Consider the following 24,506-nt stretch of genomic DNA (forward strand, 5'->3'; position numbering starts at 1 on the left):
ATGAAATGTGCAAAGGAACGACTCTAAGGAGAGCGAACCAGTAAACTCAGCAAATCAACTTTTTTTTTTTTTTTGAGGAAAGCTTGCTCAGCCTAATCTTGACTCTCGAGCTTAACGAAATGCTTCTCTGTATAAAGGACAAAAAAAAAGCCTTTTTTGAAATGTGATGACTGGCGTTTCGAAGCAGCTTTTCAGTATTTCTCAAGCTTTTGGGGCTTACTGCGCGCAAAGAAAACGCCAAAGATGACGTCAAGAACAACGCACATATAACGACGTCCGTAGTAGCAGTTTCGAACATGCCTCCTGAAGAACAAAGAAATTCGAGGACGCTTAAACTTCGCCTTTAAGAGTGAAACGCAACAGCGTGTTGCAGCGCGGCCAAAGAGTCCACGGAACGCCATCGCTCGTTCGGCATAACGCCTTGTCCGTTGGGCAAATCGCATACTCATAACTACTCAGGTACGCATCAGTACACAAAGACAGTTGACGAAGTCAAAGACCATAACGCATTCACCAGGTCGACTTTTTATTTAGTTCGAAGCAACGAGTTTTCTTAGCGCGTTCTGCGTGCTCGCCTCGCAATCTGGATGACCTGGGTTCGATTCCCTCTATCTCCAAAAGGACGAAGTGTTCCCAGCACGCGCTAGAGGGAACGCTCGTTGCCTTAGCCAGGGTCGGACGCCGCCGCCGCCACTCCGCTGCTGTCTCCACTTCGGCAGCCCTCAGTAAATGTGGACGCGGTCGCCTCCCTGGGCGACCTCCACACATTTTTGGAGATTCTCGCGTTACAACGCAGACAACGCCACACCGACTTTTCTGCGACACGAAATCCTTAATGTTTGTGCGTGATCGGAAGTATTGTTTAACATTGATATTATGAATACTCTTTCCATTCTCGATGGCTTAGTTTTACCTCCATAGGAGGCGTAAGAAACACGCAATAACGAATGCTTTTCCCTCTTTTTCTCCCCTTCTTTCCCGCTACCCCTCTCCGTATTTTTGGACGCAGGGGTGCTGGTGTTCTGGTCCCCGTTCCACGACCCGCGCGTCCACGAGGGGGCGCCGGCGGGCGTGCACGTCACGACCGTGCGGGCCCTGGACGAGTCGGCGCCCGGAAAGCCCGTCGCCTACAGCCTGTTGGACGTCAAGGACTCCAACCACTTCCACCTGAACCACATCACGGGGAACATGACCACCGCACGCCCAATCACCCGCAAGGTCGGCGACAAGTACGAGGTGCGTCCCACGAGGGTAACAAGGAGCACTTACAGTGAGCCCACGTGACCACACGAGGGTTAGCTCACAGAACCCTCGCTCTGTCACCTTCTGAAAGGTTACTGGCTATAGCGAAGAACGAACGCCACTCCATGAAAGTCCCCACCCTCACAAAAAATTTTGAGTCTATAGACTGTCAATAGACTTATGTCTATAAAGTTTATAGACTCTCTATAGACAAATATAGATAAGTCTATAGGCAAGGCGAATCCTATGGACAGTCTATAGACCATCTATAGATTTATGGCCATACACTTTTAGTAGACATATCAATAGACAGTCTATAGACTATGAATAGACAAAAATTAATATAGGAAGGCAATAGAGTCTATAAGAAGACTATAGACCATTTTTGTAAGGGCATTAGGAGCGGGAGAGGGACAGGAGACTGTGTATCGCACCGACCTTGCAGGCTTCGGATGCAACTTCCTTTTTAACGCGGCATGCTACAAAACTACAGAGGCAGAAGAATCCGATATCTCCCGCCGCACAAATCTCTCAACAGAGAGGAAGCTGTAACTTCGAGAAAATTACAGACAGGTTCTTACCCAAACCTACACATACTAAACAGAATGTACCCCATGATAGACGCGGACAAATGTCCCTGGTGCGACGAAAAACCCACACTATATCACATCACATGGGCCTCTCAAAACGTAGACGTGGTCCCCAAAATACAAAGCCCGAGTGCGGAGCAATGGGAGAGACTGCTATCCAACGATCGCTGCGAAGACCAACAAGGTCTGGTACAGCGACCTCAACGGGCAGCAGTGGCCAGCGGAGCCCTGGACTGAGGGCAACCGACCACTGATTAAAATTGGACGAGCTCGACAGAGAAGACTCCTGGGAATACAACCAAGGAGAGAACATATTTGCAGACGTCCCAAAACCACACAGTAGAATAATGTTTTCTCTTCATCCTTAACACGACAGCTTTAGAGCTGACGCTTGGAGGAAAAGCGGTGCGCGTTGCAAAACTAATTCAGGATTTGTTGGCAGTCTTCGTGGCGTCACACTATACTCAACCAATGAGAGCGAGGTATGAAGACAGATACGAAGAGTCGAGAGGTTGGCGCGCGGTGCGAACTGCGCGGTAGTCAGAGCGTGCGGAAAGTTTTCACCGCTCTGTGGTTGGAGTGTCGTGTAACGTGACAGGGTGCATGACGTCAGTTGGGTAGAGCAGGGTGAAGGAGCGCTTATGAAACGAGAAAGACGCTCCGAAACAGATGCGTGCGTACCGTAAAGGTGATTGTGGAGTTGGGAAGGAGGGCTAGGTGACTGGTAACGCTATCGCGTTCGGCTTCCTAAGAGTTGGTTAGGAGTTCCCTGTTTTTCTCTACCCTCGCCCTAACTCCTTCTCAGCTACAGTCACTACACAAAAAATTACAGCAATCAGCAAAACCTAACAAAAATGAAAAAAAACACCCTTTGTAAGGTACGGGTTTCGGCAAGTTTGTAATCTATGCTTGAGACAAAGCGCGCATAAAACACAAGGACGATTTAGGAGTTCTTGTCTGTCGCCTTGACACATCCTTCTGTTTTGTGCGGGCTCTGTGTCAAACATTTTTTTTAAGCTCTGCAATTCTCTCGTGACGTCATTTCCTGCTGGTGCATGCCGGAAAGCGAGCAATTATTTTGAGAGCCCGTTCCTTCCTCTAGAGGCAAATTCAAAGTAAACACCATGCCGTGAAGAACGGCGCGTGCTTTGTTTTGATACAGGAAGTTTTGGAATGTTCGTTCAAGGCCTTTCAGCGCGTCTTCCTCTTTTTGCAGCAAGCGAGTATTCTGGAGCTTTGTTCTTTATCTTCTTTGGCTTTCAAACTGATGCGACGTTCCTGTTTTGGCGCTGTCAGGGCGAGGCCTACGGGTCGTCCCTCTTCAGTTTTCTGCCCGAACTGCATAGCGTCGCGATGCACGTTGACGTTAGCGCGGGTCGTTTGGCAGTGACTCGCTGTTGTGAACATCTCCCTTTAAGCGGCAGTGACGCGCAGCAGAAAGCAGGCGACGCGATGACGCCCAGACAAAAGGCAACAAGGGCCCCAGCCAACAACAGCAGCGGTAATTTTTGGATACTTCTCCACGCAAAAAAAAAATGAATAAACGGGAGAATCACTGCAAGCGTGGGTGGAGCAACCAGTGAGGGCAAACTTTTTGTGAATAAACAGTTCTCCTGGTAGCACCCCCCCCCTCACACACACACACACACACACACACACCACTTCCACCATTGGTTTCATTTCTGAAACAGTTCTCGTGCCAGTGAGGACAAGCTGTGGTGCCTTTTTCCCTTTTTGTTGTGCGTTGCCTGAGGCTGAAATTTCCGGTTGTTTTTATGCATGAAACGACGATTGGTGCCTTCGAACCGGTCTCGCGTGAATATTTCCAAACTTTCGCCACGCATCGCTCGGGAACTAAGCGTCATCAATCATGAAGGAATACATCAAAAAAAGGTAAATTAATCGCTGACACGATTGACAATCAAACCGTCGAAATTCATTTTCAAGTCCAGCAGTTCACTGTGCGTGAATGCCGTCATACGCCACCGTGCGCACGGTGCTGTTAACAGATAGACAAAAGTGTACGGATATCGCCGGTAAGAGCAGCACTTGGACTGGTGAGTGAGAAAGCCAATAGTGGTAGTGGTTAATACGTACTGCATGTTCACAGTCGACCACATGTGCACTGGATACACAAAGCCTCCGTTCCTTTCCATTATTCCATGTTAATGCTGCTTCCAGCCATGAAAAAAGGTGCGGTTTTTCTGTTTTCACAATTTACTTGCAAATTGTTTTCATTAATTTTTGTAGTAGATGCTTTAGACCGAACTCGTAGTTTCGCTGGCTGACGTAAATAAGACAGCTATAGTAAATGAAAGATTGGCGTGCCTGCCGGATGCACAGGCGTTACCCGTTCTTTGCAAAGCTGGTCCAGTTATCATAGGTATTTGCCAGCCGGCAATGACTTCGATCTGCAGGACGGAAGCAATCCCAGCAGTATAGCGCGTGTTAAAAGCCTGACAGCATGATCATGTTTCACACTATACAATTCCGGCCAAATTCCTAGGCGCGGCCTTCAATTAATAAAATCAGGATGTCTTGCAGAATTCATCGGATTAAAATAGAAAACTGTACTAGATAAGAATAAAACCGTTCAGAGCTTGATTCATAAGAACTAACATGCTTTTACGGCACAACTGCTGTGAACTACTGCACGTGGAAATCTTTAGTGCCGAGTCAAGTATTTTTACCTGTGTCGTACCACACTGCATTTATAACTGTGTTTGTATTCTTGATATTGTATCGCATGTCGTATAACTAAAATTTAGAAAATGCAATAAATTAAGGGATTCGCAGACACTTCAAAATTGATGGTTTACGGGGGTTTAACGTCCAAAAGCGACTCAGGCTACGAGAGACGCCGTAGTGAAGAGCTCCGGAAATTTCGACCACCTGGGGTTCTTTAACGTGCACTGACATCGCACAGTACACGGGCCTCTAGAAGTTCGCCTCCATCGAAATTCGACCACCGCGGCCGGGATCGAACCCACGTCTTTCGGGCCGGCAGCCGAGCGCCGTAACCACTCAGCCACCACGGCGGCTTACTTCAAAATTGAGGTGTGAGTGACCGAAACCCAAAGATAAGAGACCTGAATCTGAGGGCTTCGAAATAAACTTCTTACTCGTTCTGACACGACGAAACTCAATGCATGCACCAGCAACAGTAAGAAAATTCGAATAAAAATTAAAAATATTACTATAAATTGTTGCTATCAGTGTAAGGGACAATTACTCGCTGTGTAATTAGTGCAGAATATTAGAAATCACAAACCACTTACAGGCGCACAAATAGTAGTATCTCTCTTGAAACGCCTTTCAATCTTTTAGACCATTAACGACCCGTAGCGTTTCCTATCTCCTTTAACTATTTTTGTTTGTTTTATCTTGCATTGTTCTCACATTTTTATCTATTTATTGAATTTAATCTAAAAGAGTCAGTAATAACTATCGATCACATTACTTAATCCGATCACTTTTAACATTATTGTAAGACTGCAACGGACCCTTCCTTCATTCTGTATTTTTAATTGTACGAAATATTGTAACAAACGCTTTTTTGCTCCCGCAACCTTCTTTTACAATAGACAGTTCATTAAAGAAATTGCTTCCCGCTACAGACCTTCTCACATTCCTCAGTCTCTGCTCCTTTCGAATCGTTGTGTTTCCTGCTCTCGGCTTCGCTTTGCGCACTCGGAACTTCTCTTTCCGAGACCTCCACATTTCGCGCTGCCCAGCTTCCTTGTGTCGCGAAGTAACATCCTTTACCCTTCGTTTTTCTTGTTTGTCTTTTTCCTCTTTGCCTTTTGGGTGCCCGTGTCTTTGTCGTACTTCGGTCTAGAGCCCCGGGAACAAGAAGACCAAGTAGACGAAGCAACGGCGGCTACTCGACAAGACGCTGAAAGCGCGACGTACGGTGGTGGTGGCCGGACAGCTTTTATTTCTCGCTCAGACAACCAGCTCCTGTCGCTGCCTCGGTCCGGCAAACACCGCTGGCGTCTCCTGAACGTCTCCCAGGACTCCCTTTATTGAACCACCTCGTTGCACCCTCGTGTTTTTTTATTGTTTGTTGCATGCTTCCTAGTAAATCTGGTTGCTGCTCGGCTTTCTCTGCCCGTCTCCAACTTTCCTTTTTTTTTCTTCTAGCCCGCAGCAACAGGAACCAAGCCAAGCCATGCCAAGCTCTTTTGATCTCTGTTGGCGTTCTTGGCATCGTTATTTTTAGCTTACCTTAGCATCGTATCCTTTCTTTTTTGCTCCCCTGTGTGTCTCTTTCTCTGCAACTATTTGATTCATCCACATCATTCTATTCTTTTCCTAGCTTCTTTTCCTTAGGCTCTTCGCTCCGGCTTCTTCCGTCACCCTCTCATGCTGTTGTCCAACCAAAGCAAGCCAAGCCAAGCCAAGCCCAAGCATTGTTGTCCCAACCGCAGTTTATATTACTACTTGAATTGGATGGCAGCCATTTCGGTCTGCTCGCTTCATCACTTTAGTTCTACTTCGTTCTGGGCGTCATCCTTGGTTACCCTTCTTTAGCTCGGACAATTCGAGGTCGGCACAGCCAAAAATGAGTAACATCCAGCCGCGCTGGCGGGCTTTGATGGCGATGGATGATCGTATGGGCACGGAACTAGCAACGACACGCAATTGCGTCCCCGTTTCGTCTCCTCTCGTTTCCCAGCAATAGCGCGTCTTTTTGTCTCTTTTTTTTTTCACACGGCACGCATCGTATCATTGTCGTTACTGTGGGGCTACAAGCTACATGAGATGTACTCGCTTTGACAAAAGTAACCGAACAACAAGCTTTTGCTTCTGAACCCTATTACGGGGCATTTACGGCACCCCCAAAAGACCGAAAGGCGTCAAAACGTGAGGACAAGGGTTCGGCTGACTTTGCACAGATTCAGAGCTTAAGGGGTGCCTAAGGGAGTTACTGCGCGGGTAAGAAACAAATAACCGTTGCCCGGTTACTTTTGTAAAAGACTTTACGCCCCCCATCAAAAGTATACAGACCAAGCGGCTTGCTTGTGTGGCCTACAGCTTGCCTCGTTAAGTATCCTCAGTGAATAATTTCTCGAAAGAGTAATGGCTTCGTTCCCTCAGTTTTCCCACGTTTTTAGGCTGCTAGATGTGCTAGGAAGCCCGCTAAACAGCTTAGGAGCAAATCCTTTGGGCTGTATACTTTTGACGGTGGCTGTACATTTTGCCAACGGGATAAGGAAGATTGTATTCTTGCGCACGAAGAACACTGTGCATCGATGCGAATAAGAGTTAAGTAAAACAATGAAGCAGCTGAGCAGATATCCTTCACACAAAGGCAGGTCAGCAAAGAGGTAAGTGTACAGAGCGCACTCTGAGCACTGTTGTGGGCGTCATTTGGACGATAAGCGACAAACAGCGAAGAAAGCGAGCGTGATGTTGTGAACGGCGTATCCATTGTGTACGTGGCCGTGTTAAACAGAATGCAGTGTTATTCTGCCTGCCTGCCTGTTTCCACCTGCCGTCTTGACATGATCCATATGAAAGATGGAAGACATCTGCTACAGCCGCAAGAGGTGCAGTCTAATTGCAATACATAACTTTGGGGATAATCTTGTTAACACGAGAACGCCCTTAACAGTGCCGCTGCGCTAATCCTGGGTTGATCTAGTCTACAGAAGCATTTCTATGAGGACGGGAATAAACTTGTCGAGTGTTCTTGCCGAGAGTTCTTCCATTTACGTATCACTTTCACTGAAAAACCAATCTCGGATGCTCCTTCTGTGAATCCGGACGTGTCATTACTACTGAAGAAAAGTGTATTTCTCTACGGCATAAAATAAAACTCGTGACTTCTGGTGCGCACAACACTAAAATCTGAAATTCGCCGAATTCGGCTTGTACCAAAATATAAAAAAAGGTGAAAAGAGTTTGTTGTCGTCCTATCTGCTGCCTGAATTCTATGTAGCTTTCTCCGTGTGCAAATATAACCTAAAAAAATAATTGTACCTAATATTACTCTTCGTTAAGAGAGCATGAAGTTAAAACTACTATAAAATCTTCATATCAATCGGAAAAAAATGTTTCAGTGGCTCTTCTAATGGTGTTTTTGGCGACATTTTTTACGAGCGTTATTAGATCTTACTACTTACGTTTGTCAAGGACGTGTCTGTCTGCAATTAAGGTCAAATTGACCAAAACAGTTACCACGTGAAAACACTGAATCACACAGCAGCAGCGGGCGCGTAGCGTCTCAATTCATGCTTATACTTTCGGTCCGTTACATAACTATTTGTCCGTAAAGTTCCGATACTGAGCCTATCTAAAAAGATGCGTTTAACATTGAAATCATTTGTGCAGCACCCCTTCGAAATAGTCTCCCTTGCAGCCTATACACAGCTTCCAACGCTCCTTCAGGTCTTGGAAACAGTTGGAAAATGCTTAGTTTGGCAGGACTGTCAGCTTCTTTGTCGTGGCGCCTTGAATGGCCTCCACGCTCCAGTGACCTTTTAGGGCTATCTTCACACGAGGAAACAGGAAAAAATCGCATTGGAGAGGTCAGGCGAGTATGTCGGATAGGGAAGTACAGTAATGCTGTGCTTGGCGAGAAATTTGCCACGTTGAGAGCAGTGTGCGTCCTTGCGTTGTTGGAAGCGTTGGACCGTGGAGAAGTCTCCATTGTCCAGATGCCCATAAGTCAGGGCGACGGCGTCGCAATGCACGCATGTGTTGGAGCACGCGGATATAAAACTCCTGATTCACCGTCTGCCCTTGTGGGACGAACTCGTGGTGTATGACACCTCTGACACCAAAAAAAACTATCAGCATCGTCTTTGTTTTGGTCTTCTGTCGCCGCACCTTTCTTGACACCGCGGAGAGCTTGTGGACTGTCATTCGGCCCTCTGCATTTTTGTTTGAGGATCGTATTGAAAACACCACGTTTCGTCTTCAGCAGTAATGCTGTCAACGAATGCAGAATCTTTCTCTGCCTCGGAGAGCAAATCAGCGCTCACTGATGCCCGCGTGTCCTTCTGGTTCTGTGTGAGGGAGTGCGGCACAAGTCTGGCATTCAGCTTTCGTTTCCTCAAGTTCTCACGCAAAATCTGGTGACATGTTGTCTTAAGAACGTAGAGAGCATCTGATAGCATGTAGCATGCGGACTGTAATGGTGCAGTCTTGCTGTACAATTTCCTTGATCCGAGCCACGTTCTTTTTATTCCGTGAGGTTGAAGGGCACCCCTGCCTCGTCTTTCACCAACGTTCTCCCCGAAACGAACCTGTTGTGCCACTCGAAAACTCGCTACCACAGGAATTAACATAAATATCTCAGGTTAGTCCGAAAAGATGGCCCTACATATACGCACCAACATTTGTTTTGGGGAACCATTTCTAGAGAATAAAATTAATCAGTCTCGAAACTTTACGGACAAAGGTTGTTATGTGCACTTTCGAATACCTTACAGGCTCAGGTTTACTTCGAATACTTTTCGAGGTGGACGTCCATCTCTCCACATTCACTCACAGTAGAATGCCCAGACGACTAGTGACAACGTATTTTTCTACATGTAGTGCCATCTAGCGGCTACCACAGCAATTAACATAAATACATCAGGTTAGTCCGAAAAGATGGCCCTACATATACACACCAACATTTGTTTTGAGGAACCATTTTTAGAGAATAAAATAAATCAGTCTCGAAACTTTGCGGACAAAGGTTGTATGTGCACATTCGAATACCTTACAGGTACAGGTTTACTTCGAATACTTTTCAGGTATTCGAAGTAAACAAGTAAATAAATATACAAACACGAGACGTTATGACACAAGTTGACCCTTTCCCTTTAACCCTCTCTTTACCCTTCTGCTGCAGGTGATCGTTGCCGCCGTGAGCCAAGGTGTGACCGAGGTTAAGACGATGCAGATCGAGGTGACTGTGCCCAACGAGTACCCGCCCCGATTCGAGCACTCGGTGTACCGCGCCGAGGTGCACCAGACACGCACGCGGCCCGGATACCGGGTACTTCAGGTGCGAGCCCACGACCCGGACCCCGTGCCCTACAATGCCGAGGTCTATTACCGCCTCGAGCCAGGACCGGAGTCCACCAGGGCGCTCAGGTAAATTATACCGCCCTCCTTTTACAGCGTCAACCATAATAGCCACATGATATCAGCCTACTTATTGGTACGTAGCAGCTAGCCACAAAGCTCCTTCTTTTTGTAAAATGTTGTGTATTAAAATACGGCAAAAGTCCAGTGTAAACTGCTGGAATAAATAGCATCCCAATATGAAAAATACGGGCTAACATTTGAGCTGAAAATACGGTGTTCATAAGGGAGCTAAAAGCCGGGATTTTGCCACAGACAAGAGGGCTGGGAGTTTCCTCCCACCGTTCTTGGCTACGGGGTCCTCTTGTCGGTGCCAAAGAACCCTTTTTAATATTCTTTAGGGAATTCTCCTTTAGAGAATGTTCTTAAGGCAATATGCAGAGAGTCTCCTTCGGTGCTGCACAATGCGAACGTCTCCACTAAAGCGCGTTATTTTCACTTATAACGAAATTGTTCAGGAAGGAAAATGCAAATACCTCCTCTTCCGATATGGGCCCTCGAATTCGGCTCAGTAGTGCATGTACAACAGTAAGTGCTTTGACTCGCGTGACAAAGCCGTTGGCGTCCTGTTGCGCCCACTTATTCGCGCTGCGGGCAGTGCTTCCCTCAGCTTGGAAAATTGTTGTCCTTCGTAAGGCATTTCATGTGGTCGGCTGCAGCCGCAAAACGTAAGTCTACAGGCTAGAGGATGTCAAGAGAGGAGGCTTGGAAGATGGCACGACAATAGTTTTAACTCGCGTGCCGGCCAGCGGGAAAGGACCTTGGTTTTGGCACCTGATAACAACTACTCCGGCTGCACAGCTTAAAGTCTGATTCGCATCATATGTTATATTCTGCTATGGGAATTCTAATCCGAGCCACCGCTAAACAAATTTATCGTGCTTACGCCTCTGCGAATTTCGTTTTAACGAGAAGGGAGAGTGGGATGGGGGGGGGGGGGGGGCAAATTGCTACTGGACTCACGCAAAACGGACCGCTAGTCAGTAGTGATTCGCGTTTCCAAATCAGCATAGATGTAGCGTTTTGCTTAGTTCGAAATTAAGCAAAGTCTTAGTGAAACAACAAAACGTTTTGCTCATGCTTTGTTTTGCTGCAATTTAAAGCGGCCCGAGTCACAGGTTTAAGCATTTCAAGATTTGAAATGCGTTACCACGCTTCCAAAACGGATATCTCACGATGAGTGCTTCAATATTTCTCTGTCCTTTTTCTTGAACTGTGCTATAGTCTCTTCAACAGAGTGCTTGAGCTGCAAGTCGAGAATCGAGCACCTTAGTGGCTAGGCTATGATTATTGCTCTGCATTCTCTCAGGTATCTCGCCCTGGACGGCATCACGGGAGAGGTGATGCTGAACCGCAGTCTGGCGGACGTCGCCGGCTCTGTGATCGCCTTCACAGTCATCGCCGAAGACGGCGGGTCGCCCAAGAAACAGGACCGAGCTCGAGTCGAAATACTCGTCAAGACCATCTCGGGTGAGTGCTCACATTCGCACTAACGTTTTATATGCCGGGGGCACCGTACAAGAAGTATCCGATTGATACGTCTATAGACTTTGCGCTCATTATTAACATATTACGACGTAACCAGCACTGTAAGAAAATTCTGTACGTTTACGGTAAACGCTAGCAAGAGCATGCCCCATACGTCACCCCTATAAAAAAAATTCGCATGAGCCTTTTTTTCACATCGCAACTTATGAATACTTTGCGATATATAGGTCATTTATATTGCGGGCGAAAAGCCGTCCTTCGAAAGACTAAGACAATGGAGTAAGCATTGGGCCCTAGTAGCCGCTCTAGACAGCAGTATACGCCAAGATTCTACAGATAATTTTTCGCAGCCTGAGTTCGTAGAAAAACTCTCAGGAGATCCTCGGCAGATCATCTGAAGGCGTCAGCAGCCAAAGGTTCGTTATATTCGAGCTTGACACATTAAATTTTGTTATATACGAGGTAGAATACCTGTGTTCGGTATATGGTATATGGGGGTTTAAAGTCCCAAAGCAACTCAGGCTATGAGGGACGCCGTAGTGAAGGGCTCCGGAAATTTCGACCACCTGGGGTTCTTTAACGTGCACCGACATCACACAGCACACGGGCCTCTAGAATTTCGACCGCAGCGGCCGGGAACGAACTCGCGTCTTTCGTGTCAGCAGCCGAGCGCCATAACCACTAAGTCACCGCGGCGGCTTGAATACCTGTGTTCGTTATAAATCTCAGGTAACACGAAATTTCGTTATATTGGAGGTGGAATACTGAAGTTCGCTAGTGACCTCCAGTAACGTTACTGACCAACTGTAATCCCCGAGTATGCTCGCTGTTCACGTGATTTACGCTCAGGGACCGCGGACATCTATAATCCAGAATGCCACTTCTACCTCTACACTGTGACCTAACGTTCTCTCCAGCAGGATATACCTTTTGGCGGGCCGCACCTGTAAAACACGTCTAACGGCGAAAACGTCGGCATCCATCGAAGAAACAAACCTCGCTTCATGGAAGAGGCGCCGGCTCTAGATCGTCCTTCCATACCAGTTATAACAGTAAATTTTGGCGGGCATCGAGGCATCACGTAACGTATGTGCTCCATTCCTGCGAGTGATGACCATTGCATAATCTGCTCTAGCAAGAAAACCATTGGACAAGTCAGGGGCCACGGTTATTTAGGCCTCCTCTCATGGTGAATTCCAATCGCAAGCCCGGAGCGGTCTGCACGCTCTGTGACAGAGCGCCTGAATCCGGCGCAGAGCGCGCGACCTGAAATTGCGATTGGAGTACACTTGCTCTGGCCAGAGCATGTAGGTGACGCTCGCGAACTGCTGGCAGAAGTACCCGCCCTTCCTTGCTCTTGCCGGCGCTTTTCGCGCGCGTCGTCGTCTGCTTTTCGAGCCTTGCTGCAAGAGGTGAAGACTACACCCGCTGCCTTTTGAGATGGAGGTGACGCCTAAAGTTTATGACAAGCTACTGCTTTCCGACTCGGTGTCGTCAAGCAGAGCGAGCGCCAGTGCGCGATTCACTTTTGAGTCCATAGCGGCGGGCGAAGGATCGTCTGCTACACAGCGCGGAGAGGAGCCGGCGCGGCGGACGCGACAAGCCGCCGGAAATGGGGGTGCTGCTAGCACCGCTAAAAAGAACGTCACGCAAACTTCCGGTCGGATCCGCCGATTTCGGCGGAGCAGTCCCGATTGCTCTACGGAGCAATCTCGGCTCGGCAACCGCTCCCTGTCTACGATTGGAAGACGCGATCCGTGGCTCAGATCTGCGTTTGGAATACAGTTGCTCCGAAAAGAGCAGGAAACGTTGCTCTAGAAGTGCTCCAACTCTGCGATTGGAAGTCACCATCAGTTTCAGTAATGATTTTCGGCGCCAGGAATGCTTGAGCTGGGATTCACTAACCGAGGATGCAGTGCGCAGAGCTGCATTCGATATTCGAGAACTGCACCTGATTCGTTTGTGCTCCCAAATTTGCACACTTTGTGCAGCCTTAAAGCTATCGCCTACCAAGCTTTCTGAACGCGTTTCTGTACTGCTACCTGCGATTAGCGCCTGGTGTTGGAAAGAATACACACAGCTAACCGGGTCCTAGTTTCCTATACTACGTTATAGCAATGAATATAAAGACTCGTTTGCATAACTTTACTAGCATCATCCTTCAAATACTTTTCCGCTAGTCGCCTTCTAGGTAACGGTCCTGTAGGGTTCAGTGCGCTATCAAATGCTACCGTGCCGGTGCGCCGCAGTCTATTCGTGGGCGTGGTTCTCTATTTCAGGTGGGATCAGTGTGACTCACTCGGCACAAGGCGAGACCGAGATATCAGCGGCTTTGTTGTCTGCAAGACTCGCGAATCGTCCTTGCAAGAAGTTGTGTCTAAAATCGCGTTTGCTTCCCTGCGAACAAAACCTGAACACGTTTTCCAAGTGTTGGGGCTCTATGTCAGTTTTCTCCGCGTTTTCTCCATGTGTCTCTCGTAACACAGTAAGCTCTTTTCATTTACGTATATTCCACTTTCGAGGCAGCTGCGACTTGTGGCCACACATGATGGTGGTGCTTTTTAAAGTAGGCGGATCCGTCTCAATAGGAATCATGCGACGGTATTAAATAATGGTACAATCTTGAAAGGAATCTTTGTCAGCAACAAATGTGTGTTTGTTGGTTTCGCTAACGAACCAGCATTTGAACAGCGAGAAACAGGCTTACAATATTCTTTTTTTTTGTTCCCAAGAATGAAACTTGGAAGAAGCTGCCTTCAGTGCCCTTTCGTAGCATGGCAACCGAAGCTCCCTCTGGAGGAACACTAAACCGTCCAGAGCAAAGAAAAGAGCGTTTACAAGATGGACAGTTCAAAACCACACGTGCGCGCTCATTCAGCTGAGCTCTCCTCACCATAAACGCGAATACTCCTAATGGGAGTAAAAAGTAAGTAATCCGTCCTCTAACGCACTGCCGTTTATAAAAGGAAGTGCGTTAGAGGACTGCTTACTCCTTTCTGTTCAGGATGAATACAGCAGCAAAACTCCATAGCCACTTCGCAGCCGCATGACGGGTGTCACTAATTTTTACATGAACGCGACGGTCGCGATTCCTGTTTCCTTTTTCTCGCTTTCCGCACAAAGATGATCGCGCAACGATTTAGTAAATGGCTCCATAAATTCTTCCGTCCTGTAGCAGGCGAAGCCGGGACTAATAAATGCAACAAGGCCAAAGTTTTCCCAGCGCTTCCGCTGTCTCCGAAATGGCCACATTCATTCGGGTTTCCGAGTCGGTAATTCCGGACCGCAACAAAGTCTCGCTCATTGCCCGGACTGTACGTGTCCGCTCCGCGCTAGGGACATTGCCAGGCTGTTCCCTGAATCTACGGACAGAACGAGGGAGCAGCGGCTGCGATTACGACCGCGACAAACTGTAAGCGATATGGCACGCTCTCCGGGTATGTTGAAACGGTCGTTTGAGGGTACCTGATTCACATTTCCGAGGGCATTTCCGAGGGCCGGGGCTGACCTCCTTTCGTTTATACTTTTTCTTTTCAAAGACAGCCTTTGTTATGCCCGTTGCAAAATCTAGGGCTAAGCCCTGATAATGAGAAACGGCTTCTAAATATGCCGCGGAAAATATTCCAGCGAGCTTGTAATCTCGAATCAATGCCCAAGTATGTCTGAATTCCTTACAACCTGGAAACAGACACATGTGGCCATGGTAAGAACAGACGCACCGCTGAAAATTCTGCATCTCGAATGGATCGGGTCCAGTGTTTATCGAAAGGAAGTGATTAGAACTGATTAGAAGTTTTTCTCCTCTTACTAGAGCATATGAAAGCTTTGTTGAAGCTTTCCGCACTTGGCGATTCAACTTCCGATTGAACTCAAACGTGCCGAGTTAACAATGGCTCGCTGCCTCTCTGTAGTCATCAGTTTATGCGCCTATATTATTCCTCTGCGAACAAGTGACAACCTTAGATTTCTTCCGCTGAACGCTTTTTTTTTTTAAGAGTATTCGCACAACACCCTTGCGAGCTCATCAATTACGCCCCCACTTGATGAAACACGCTTGTGCGAGATTCCCGAGGGGAACATTTCTCGGCACTATGGCGCAAAGGCATCTGCGGCCAAAGAGCGCCATGGCACAAGGTATTTTCGATTGCTCCAGGTATCGTCAAAAACCCATTTTCCAAGCATTTCACCCTGTTTAAACCGAGCACCAGGCCAGGAGAAGCTTGTACCTATTTCAGCACCGGTGGGCACCCGGAGGCACAGGGAATCGAACCCCGCACCTCCCGCATGCGAGGCGCGCACTTAAAACAATTTCTTTCGACAGTCTATAGACTGACCGTAGACCACTGTCTATAAAATCTATAGACTGTCTATAGACAAACCCTAGAGAACAGTCTATAGGCAATACAAATCCTATAGACAGCCTATAGAATGTCTAGACAGTTTCACCCTCTTTTTCAGTCTATAGACAGTCTATAGATTTATGTCTATATACGTTTGTTAGACTTTTGTCTTTACAAAGTTCATAGACTATGAACAGACAAAAACAAGTACCTATAGGAATGCAATAGAGTATATAAGAAGTCTATACACTTAGTCTATATATTTTGATAAGGGCGGATGCTCAGCCACTAAGCCACCGCTGCGGCCCAAGATCCGCTGAGAAGCGGAGTGAAGTGGTGTGCAAAAAGCCTTCGCTGAACCAGACTAAAATAGAAAAATAAACCTGTTTCAGGAAGTCACTTCCTCTCCATTGCTTGTTTGCTCCCATAAGCAAAGTTTGCCAGAATAAAACAAGCATTGTGGCCTACTAGAATAAACATAGGCCCCGTTATAGTGACTTGAAACCACTTTACCGTAGCGGCACTCCTGTGGGGTCTAAATTTCCTCTCCTTATGTTTACGGTGACTGATCGCGTTACAGTCAGGTCATCTTATAAGGAACGTTGTGAATGTTGCGGGAAAAAGTATTGCTATTCCCTGTAGCTGTAACGGTGAATGGACAGCCTAAACGTGTTTTCTTCTATGTGAGCACAACATTACTTGTCACAATAGATCTCACGAGAAGGAAAAATGCACACATACCAATCGTGTACAGAACACGCCTAGGGAAATGTTTCCAAACAAGGTGCCATAAACGTAGACGCATTTTTATGTGTCTAACTCCAATTGCGTGAAGTTTCCAAGACGCAGTTTGCTGAGGATTGATGAGCTAAGTCCGCATTTCGTTGCTGTTAACGAGCCACTGAGTCTCAACGAAGACCTTGCAATAATCGCAGGATGCCGGCGAGCCAAAAGCCGCTGTAAAAATTAATTTCCTTTATATTCATGAAAACCGCACAACTCTTCCTCCAAAAATTTTCGTTCACACATACGGAGTCGTGACACAGAATTTTTTAAAGCCACGGGATCACTGAGACGTCATCTTCATGTGTTAATGTATGTCTCCTGTGAGTTTGAGTTTATGGGCTTATGGGGGTTTAACATCCCAAAGCGACACATGCTATAAGGGAAGCCGTAGTGGAGGGCTCCAGAAATTTCGACCACCTGTGTTTTTTTAACGTCTACTGACACCGCACAGTACACGGGCCTCTAGAAGTTTGCCTCCATTGAAATTCGACCCGCGCGACCAGGATCGAACCCGCGTCATTCAGGTCAGCAGGCGAGCACCGTAACCACTGAGCCACCGCGGCGGCATGTCGCGTGAGTGTAAGCATGTATTAGACTGGGTAAAATACATACTGGGTGGACATTAGAGGCAGAGAACAAAACGGCCACAACATCACTATGACGACGAACAGAATTTTGTAAAACAACAAGGCGTCGTTTTACAAGATTACATACCATCAAAGAGAGCAAAAAAACATATGCTTTACGCCTGGTTAAAAGCATACGACTCTGGACATGTTTGCAATCACATCTTGATCTGCACCTTCCAAGGTACCATGTGACGTTCCACTGACTCTTTTCTTGGCCCCCGATGCCAACGCCAGTCACGAGCAAAAAAATGCGGTCTTTCTCGTCGTCCAGAATAAAATTAAGCATGAAAAATAACCATGCCTCATAAATGTTCGGTCTACCAATTCGCTATTCTTTTCACTCTCTTCTTCAGCATCATGCTGAGCCTCATGTTTGCCGATGTTCGCCTTATGTTCTCAGGAATGGGAACTAACCATATTTCATATAATGGCCTGCGCGCACTCAGGTACTGTGTGTCTCTGCGCAGAACTTGTGGAGAAGAGTACGTAAGAAAACGCGGATGCTCAGACGGACACTGAGGCAGCAGAAAGAAATAAGATTGAACGCACCGCCGAGCTTGACAGCGTGCGTGTGCTGGGAGGTGGGGGGGGGGGGGGGGGTACATGCCGAGAAACTTATTTCGAAGAGCCCGTCTGCATTCTCACGAACCATTCTGTTTTTCTAAAACGGGTTTAGAACTCATGGATGTTCTGTAGACTTTTTCCTTATTTCTCCGTTTTATTTCTCCATTTTATCAAGCACACTGCCAGAGATGCAGGTATCGAACCGGAAAGCTCGTTTTCGGCCGTATTTTTAGAACAAGCAAGCCTGAGGCGTAACCGTGAAACGAAGAACAACACAATCCGAGACGAGCCGTACTCGAGGCGACAAAAGAAAAGCACATGAGTGCGTCGTTCAGATGTGCATAAGGAACAAGAAATATGGGAAACCGAAACAAAAAAAACTATACAGAACACGCCGAAACGAAGAGAACTGAAGTCAAATTCTAATGGCGTGTTTTATCGTCACGGGGAAGAGCGTAGCACGCGGCAGATTTTTGACACGGAACGACTGCGGAAGCTCGCAGCAGAGTAGGCTGCCAAAGACATCGATTACAACAGGAACTAACCCGCACGGCGGCCGATGTCAGAACAAGCCGAAACGAGCCGAAGCGAGCCAAGGATAAGCCAAGCACACGAAGACGCATGGGATGAGGACTGACTACACATGGAACATGGAGGAAGACTATATAGGAGTGGAAACTCCCCTGTCTGCGGCGACCAGGAAAGGTCGCAAGCCCGCGACGCCACTATCCTGCTGGCGGCGCCTGGCGGCCTGGAAAGAAACTACTGAAATACACGTCATGGCGTGCCCGCTGAAGCAACCACCCGTGTCGTCTGCTTGTCGTCTGCTCTGAGCGGGCGCCGCCGGAGCGCATGCCCGGGCGCTGCATTTCTTTTATTTTTCCCTGCTGCTTCTACCAGGCGCCACAAGGCGCCGCCACTGCATGCGCCCCCGTCGGCGCATACGTACAATTGTGTCTATCTGGTCGCCTGCGCTCGCTCGCGCAGACGGGAGTTTCACCTCCTGTATAGTCTTGCTCCGTGACAGGGAAGTATAGAAGCGCAGGGAGGGTGTCTGCGAGTGTCAGTACGAGACACGCGGATCGACATTTTCTTGACGGCGCGAAGTCAAGACAACAAAAACAATGACAACAACGTAAACAACTACGCCCGGGGAAGTGCACAGGGAGCGTATCGGACGTGCCAGCGACCGGGAACTCAAGCGGAGGCGTCGTCGTCGCGCGATCGAAAGAACGAAACGCACTGAGCCCCGGCCATTTTCCACGCCGAATCCGGCTTCCGATTCGCGCAGTTTCCGGGGCTCAAATCTCTGAAATATGTTGTTTACAGAGGCGGTTTAGCGTGCTGCGCCCTCGCAAAAGGTGCTCGCGCGTTCACTGGACGGAGAAGACTGCCGAGAAAAGGATCGAGGGGTGTTCCGTCTTCCGTTCATCTTTTCCTTCCTTCCTTGCTTTTTTTTTGCATCTCTAAAATGCTTCCAATGTTACTCTTTGATCCCTTTCGCAGTCGTCCTGTTTCACTTGAACTGTTGTGATCATCTTGAACTTATCACTTGTTGCTGGTGCTTTTCTTCCACTTGTGAACTCTTTCTTTCTTATTTCTTTTCACGGTTGAACGGTCGTGAACTGCTGCTAAATATCGGTTTTTTTCTCTTCATTTCAGTATTCGATTGGTTTTCAAAGCGTGTTCCGCTTTTCTGTCTTTAAATCCTCAAGTATTACTGCTCCTATGAAGTGCATCTCAGTGCGAATACATTTTCAGAAGTGATGTTTCTTCTTCATACTCCGGTATTTCCCGAGCGTGTGTTGTTTTGTTTCTCTGTTATCAGGTTATCGCGACGAAACGCTGAAGATCCCCGTCAGATATCAAGACGGCGGGGAAGCGAACGTTTTCATTTTTTTTTTGTTTGAAATGCCATATTCTATACGCTTTGGATGATATCGCTGGCAAGTTTGGATTCCGAGAAAAACCTATTTATAGCTTTTTCCGGTCCTATGCCTACAGGCCCCTTAACGAGACAAACGGTGTAGTTAATTGAATTTTTTTCTGTTTTTGTTGAACAGCTGAGATTGTAAATAGGGAAGAAAATGAAATGAAGTGCATCCGCTCATCCTTCGTACGAGACCAGGAACAACAACAACCACTCTCAGCGCAGCTCCTGAACTCGTTTCAATCTCATTTTTCTTAGCCTCTAGGTTTCGACCCGGTGGACTTGCGCCGGCAAGATAGATGAGTTATTGCCTTTAAAATATTCAAACATGTCATCGTTTCCTGCACGCGTCCTAAACGGCATCATGCATTTTGGTTAACGCATTCATAGCGTATAACGCACATTCTCCTAGGAATAACAGACTAGAATAAACTGTCGATGCCGACTGAGTTAAATTCTGCTCGAAATAGCAATCGATTCGCTTTACCTAACAGTAAAAACTTCGACGGAATATCGACCGTATTCGATTTAGTAAACTGAAGTGTTTTGGAACTACTTGCGGTGTTAGAAGATTACGACAGTCTATAGCGCACGCAAAGCTAAGCATACAGCAGTGTCGTTTCCCTAGCCATCAATCACGCGCATCTTCTATAGCTTAGTAACTGGTGCACCTCCCTCGGATGTCCACGGAATAACCTTTCCGGGCCGTGTTATTCTGCACGCAGGACATTCTCTTTTTACGAGAGGCTTCTTTCTCCTCTCGCGGTATTTTTGCCGCCGCATTCGAGAAAATCGACCACGCTTCCAAAATAAAGCGAAATGATTCAGTGTACATAAGTAAAGAACAGCGCAAATGGCCGGCCTCGAGCGATGCAGTTGAAGTCAAGCCGCAGAATATGAATCCGCTTAGAAAGACGAGATGGCTTTGCCTTTCCCTTCCCCTCGTCCTTGTTCCACTTACTGCTTTCCCTTTTTTTCTCGCTCTCTAGATTCATACCCACTTCGCATCGGAAAAGCAATTTCGATTTCCGACGACTGAATCCCCAAAGCGAGGTTTTGCGTCGGACGCATGAAGCCAAATCGCGCTTTCGTCTCGAATGAAATTCCTACTTCAGTATCCATAAATTCTTAACAGAAAAAAAAAAATAGGCCGTCCAACCGTGATGGCTCTACAGTTCTCCCTCGCCATTTTAAGGCTCGGAGCAAGTAAGAAATAAGAGGACAACTAAAGAGCAATCGAGACAAGAGCCTACACGACTCGCATAGTTCCTAGTATTTTTGCACGAAAGCAGCTGATTGGCTGAATGGGGAATTGCTGATAGACCGGTCAGTGCATAATGATACGTTGCTGCTGGAGTGGTCGCTCAGTCAACCATTCATTTTGCCGTCGGCAAAACAGAATTGGCGGCGACCCGCCGCGGTGGCTCCGGGGTTAGGGCGCTCGTCTACTGATCCGGAGTTCCCGGATTCGAACCCGACCGCGGCAGCTGCGTTCTTATGGAGGCAAAACGCTAAGGCGCCCGTGTGCTGTGCGATGTCAGTGCACGTTAAAGATCCCCAGGTGGTCGAAATTATTCCGGTGCCCTCCACTACGGCACCTCTTTCTTCCTTTCTTTCACTCCCTCTATTTCTTCCCTTACAGCGCAGTTCAGGTGTCCAACGATATATGAGACCGATACTGCGCCATTTCCTTTCCCCAAAAAAACAATTACTATTACTATTATGACCGCGTTGATAGTGTAGACGTTCGCGTGCTTGAAATGAACGCTTGATATATTGATGTTGACTTCTAAAATGCAAAATAGACTCTGTAGGCGCGAGTGCTGGATTGAACGGATGTGAAAAGAGTCGATTGAAATTACAAGTACTGCAGAAAAAAGCTATAGCCACGAGTGTAGAGTATTCCCTCTGCACTGAGCTGGAATCGAACAAAAATTGGAGAGAACACTTAAGCTCCGCCTTAACTATCTGACACGACAGCGTTAATGAGTTAGGGCATGCATAATAATAATAATTGGTTTTGGGGGGAAATGAAATAGCGCAGTATCTGTCTCATATATCGTTGGACACCTGAACCGCGCCGTAAGGGAAGGGATAAAGGAGGGAGTGAAAGAAGAAAGGAAGAAAGAGATGCCGTAGTGGAGGGCTCCGGAATAATTTCGACTACCTGCGGATCTTTAACGTGCACTGACATCTCACAGCACACGGGCGCCTTAGCGTTTTTCCTCCATAAAAACGCAGCCGCCGCGGTCGGGTTCGAACCCGGGAACTCCGGATCAGTATTCGAGCACTCTAACCACTGAGCCACCGCGGCGGGGTTTAGGGCATGCATATATGCGGAATTGGTCCTTGTCAACTTTACATTGATATGTCCCTGGGAGTCCTCATACGGCTCCTCGTGCCAAATGCTCTAGACCTAGGCCTCCCGTGACCACAGCAAGCCCGTGACAGTACGGTAATGCCGCAATAGCTTCCACACAACATTTCTGGTAATACCTGCTTCGGGAAGGAATTCCACTGTGAGCTTCGGACAAATTGACGTAGTGAAATTACCTAAAACAGCGACGAGATCAATGTACACGTGTCGTCACACTCTGGCCGCATTTCAATAATACGCAACGTGTAAAAACACTGAAAAACATGCCTCGTTTCGTTTTAGTATTAACGGGTGTACAAACCTAGGTCAGTGGATGTTAACCATTTCATCAAGCTAGTCATTACATTTTTGTGCTGTGCTTTACTGCACATATCCTGAAAAGTTGGGAAAAAGTTACTTTGCTGTAAATATTACTTTCCTGTACTGAACTGCGATGCAGAGTTGCTAGACAGCAGTGTGCCTCACAGGACGGCAGTGGTGGAAGCCCATACTACTGTGTGTGTGTGTGTGTGTGTGTGTGTGTGTGTGTGTGTGTGTGTGTGTGTGTGTGTGTGTGTGTGTGTGTGTGTGTGTGTGTGTGTGTGTGTGTGTGTGTGTGTGTGTGTGTGTGTGTGTGTGTGTGTGTGTGTGTGTGTGTGTGTGTGTGTGTGTGTGTGTGTGTGTGTGTGTGTGTGTGTGTGTGTGTGTGTGTGTGTGTGTGTGTGTGTGTGTGTGTGTGTGTGTGTGTGTGTGTGTGTGTGTGTGTGTGTGTGTGTGTGTGTGTGTGTGTGTGTGTGTGTGTGTGTGTGTGTGTGTGTGTGTGTGTGTGTGTGTGTGTGTGTGTGTGTGTGTGTGTGTGTGTGTGTGTGTGTGTGTGTGTGTGTGTGTGTGTGTGTGTGTGTGTGTGTGTGTGTGTGTGTGTGTGTGTGTGTGTGTGTGTGTGTGTGTGTGTGTGTGTGTGTGTGTGTGTGTGTGTGTGTGTGTGTGTGTGTGTGTGTGTGTGTGTGTGTGTGTGTGTGCGCGCGCGCGCGCGCGTGCGTGCGTGCGTGCGTGTGCTTGTGTGCGTGCGTGTGCTTGTGTGCGTGCGTGTGCGTGCGTGTCTGTGCGTTGAGGGTGGGTATCGGACTTGCTCTCAGCACACACGACCGTTCCAGTATTATCTAAACCAAAAAAAACCAAACCAATGGACCCTGTTTACTATTCGTTTTATGCGGATAGGTCATAACCGCCTAAAACAACACCCACACTTAAACCCCCGCCCCAGCAGCACTTAGGTGTCACAAAAACAACCCTAAGGGCAATAAAGATGGCGCCTGTGCCTTTCTATATAGCACAGTGTCAGGAAGAGTTCGCTAGAGTGAAAATGGCGCAGTGTATTTGCAATAGACTAGGCAAAGCCGCTCTAATGGCCTTTCGTTCTCCATCGAAGCAGTCAGTGTTTCACAACGCACCCGTATAGAATGGTCCAACAGCGCAGCTCTGGCATTTATGGCCGAAACTTATGTTCTCTGAGGGCGTCCAGCAGAGAAACTATAGGGGCGGCAAGAGAAGCGGTTGCACTTTCGCGTTTCCCGTTTCATTGGTTCTTAAACTGTACATTCTTCTTTTCGTTAGCCTGGTACGTGGATTGGTAAACGTAAGTTAGCGCGCCCTGCACCTTAAATAGAAATGAATAAAAAGGAAGTAAGTTGTCCTCTAGACAACTTCCTTTTATAAAAAAGCGTGACCAGAAGACAGCTTATTCTCTTTTTACTCCAATATGAGCCTATTTGTGTTTAGAGTGTGACTTGCCTTTTTTTCGCGGTAATGACGATAACACTAGGTTTCGTGGCATAGCACCGGTTGCTCAAGAACGTCAATATTAGCATGAAACTCAGCACGTGCTTCTTAACTTGATGCACAGCAAACTACTTCAACAGCTCTGAGTAACTTCTTAAATCTAAAATTAATTATCGCCGCTTTTATTAGCCCTTGCTCGCTTGTACCACTGTATATGTAAATGTTTGTTTTTGTCTCCTCGGCTGGCAAGAAAATTTTAAGTCAGCTTGATTAGCAAGCAAAACCATCACTGAAACTTCCCGTACGGTTTCGCAACGTTTACAATGCATGTGACCAGCGCAATCTTCCCAACAAGCAGTGCAGCGCTTATTCCCTCATTTGTCTGAAACATCTTCGAGGCCCCATCGAGGGCGAACTTCAACATTTACGGTGAGGAAAGCGATCGTAGCACAAAAACGAATGCCCGGTATGACGAAGGGATGGGGGGAGGCTTATTAGTGAAACGCCACTTCTGAAATGTCGATGTTGTATGAAGAACATATAAAGATAAGAATTTTATTTTCCTCTTAAGCATAGTGCCCCTCCTCCCCGCCCCCCGAGTGCACCGGATAAGGTTTCATTAGGCCTCGGGTCATCCGGCGGTAGACATCGCTTGCTAGCAACGCTAAGATGTCATTTGCATATAGATGAGAATAAACTTCAGTTCCCACAACAATTACA

The 24,506-nt window shown here is 47.3% G+C and overlaps 1 protein-coding gene across 3 annotated transcripts in view; it reads left to right on the top strand.

Annotated features, from left to right (window-relative positions):
• LOC144106323 (uncharacterized) overlaps positions 1–24,506 on the top strand; it is a 263,859-nt gene that overhangs the window by 210,081 nt on the left and 29,272 nt on the right. For all 3 annotated transcript variants that reach the window (XM_077639101.1, XM_077639100.1, XM_077639099.1), the window contains 3 exons: positions 1,010–1,236; positions 9,679–9,923; positions 11,224–11,384. In XM_077639101.1, the coding sequence (XP_077495227.1) occupies positions 1,010–1,236; positions 9,679–9,923; positions 11,224–11,384 (633 nt within the window). The remainder of the gene's footprint in view (positions 1–1,009; positions 1,237–9,678; positions 9,924–11,223; positions 11,385–24,506) is intronic.

This window comes from Amblyomma americanum, chromosome 10 (assembly GCF_052857255.1).
Source record: "Amblyomma americanum isolate KBUSLIRL-KWMA chromosome 10, ASM5285725v1, whole genome shotgun sequence".
In the NCBI taxonomy this organism is placed as follows: domain Eukaryota; kingdom Metazoa; phylum Arthropoda; class Arachnida; order Ixodida; family Ixodidae; genus Amblyomma; species Amblyomma americanum.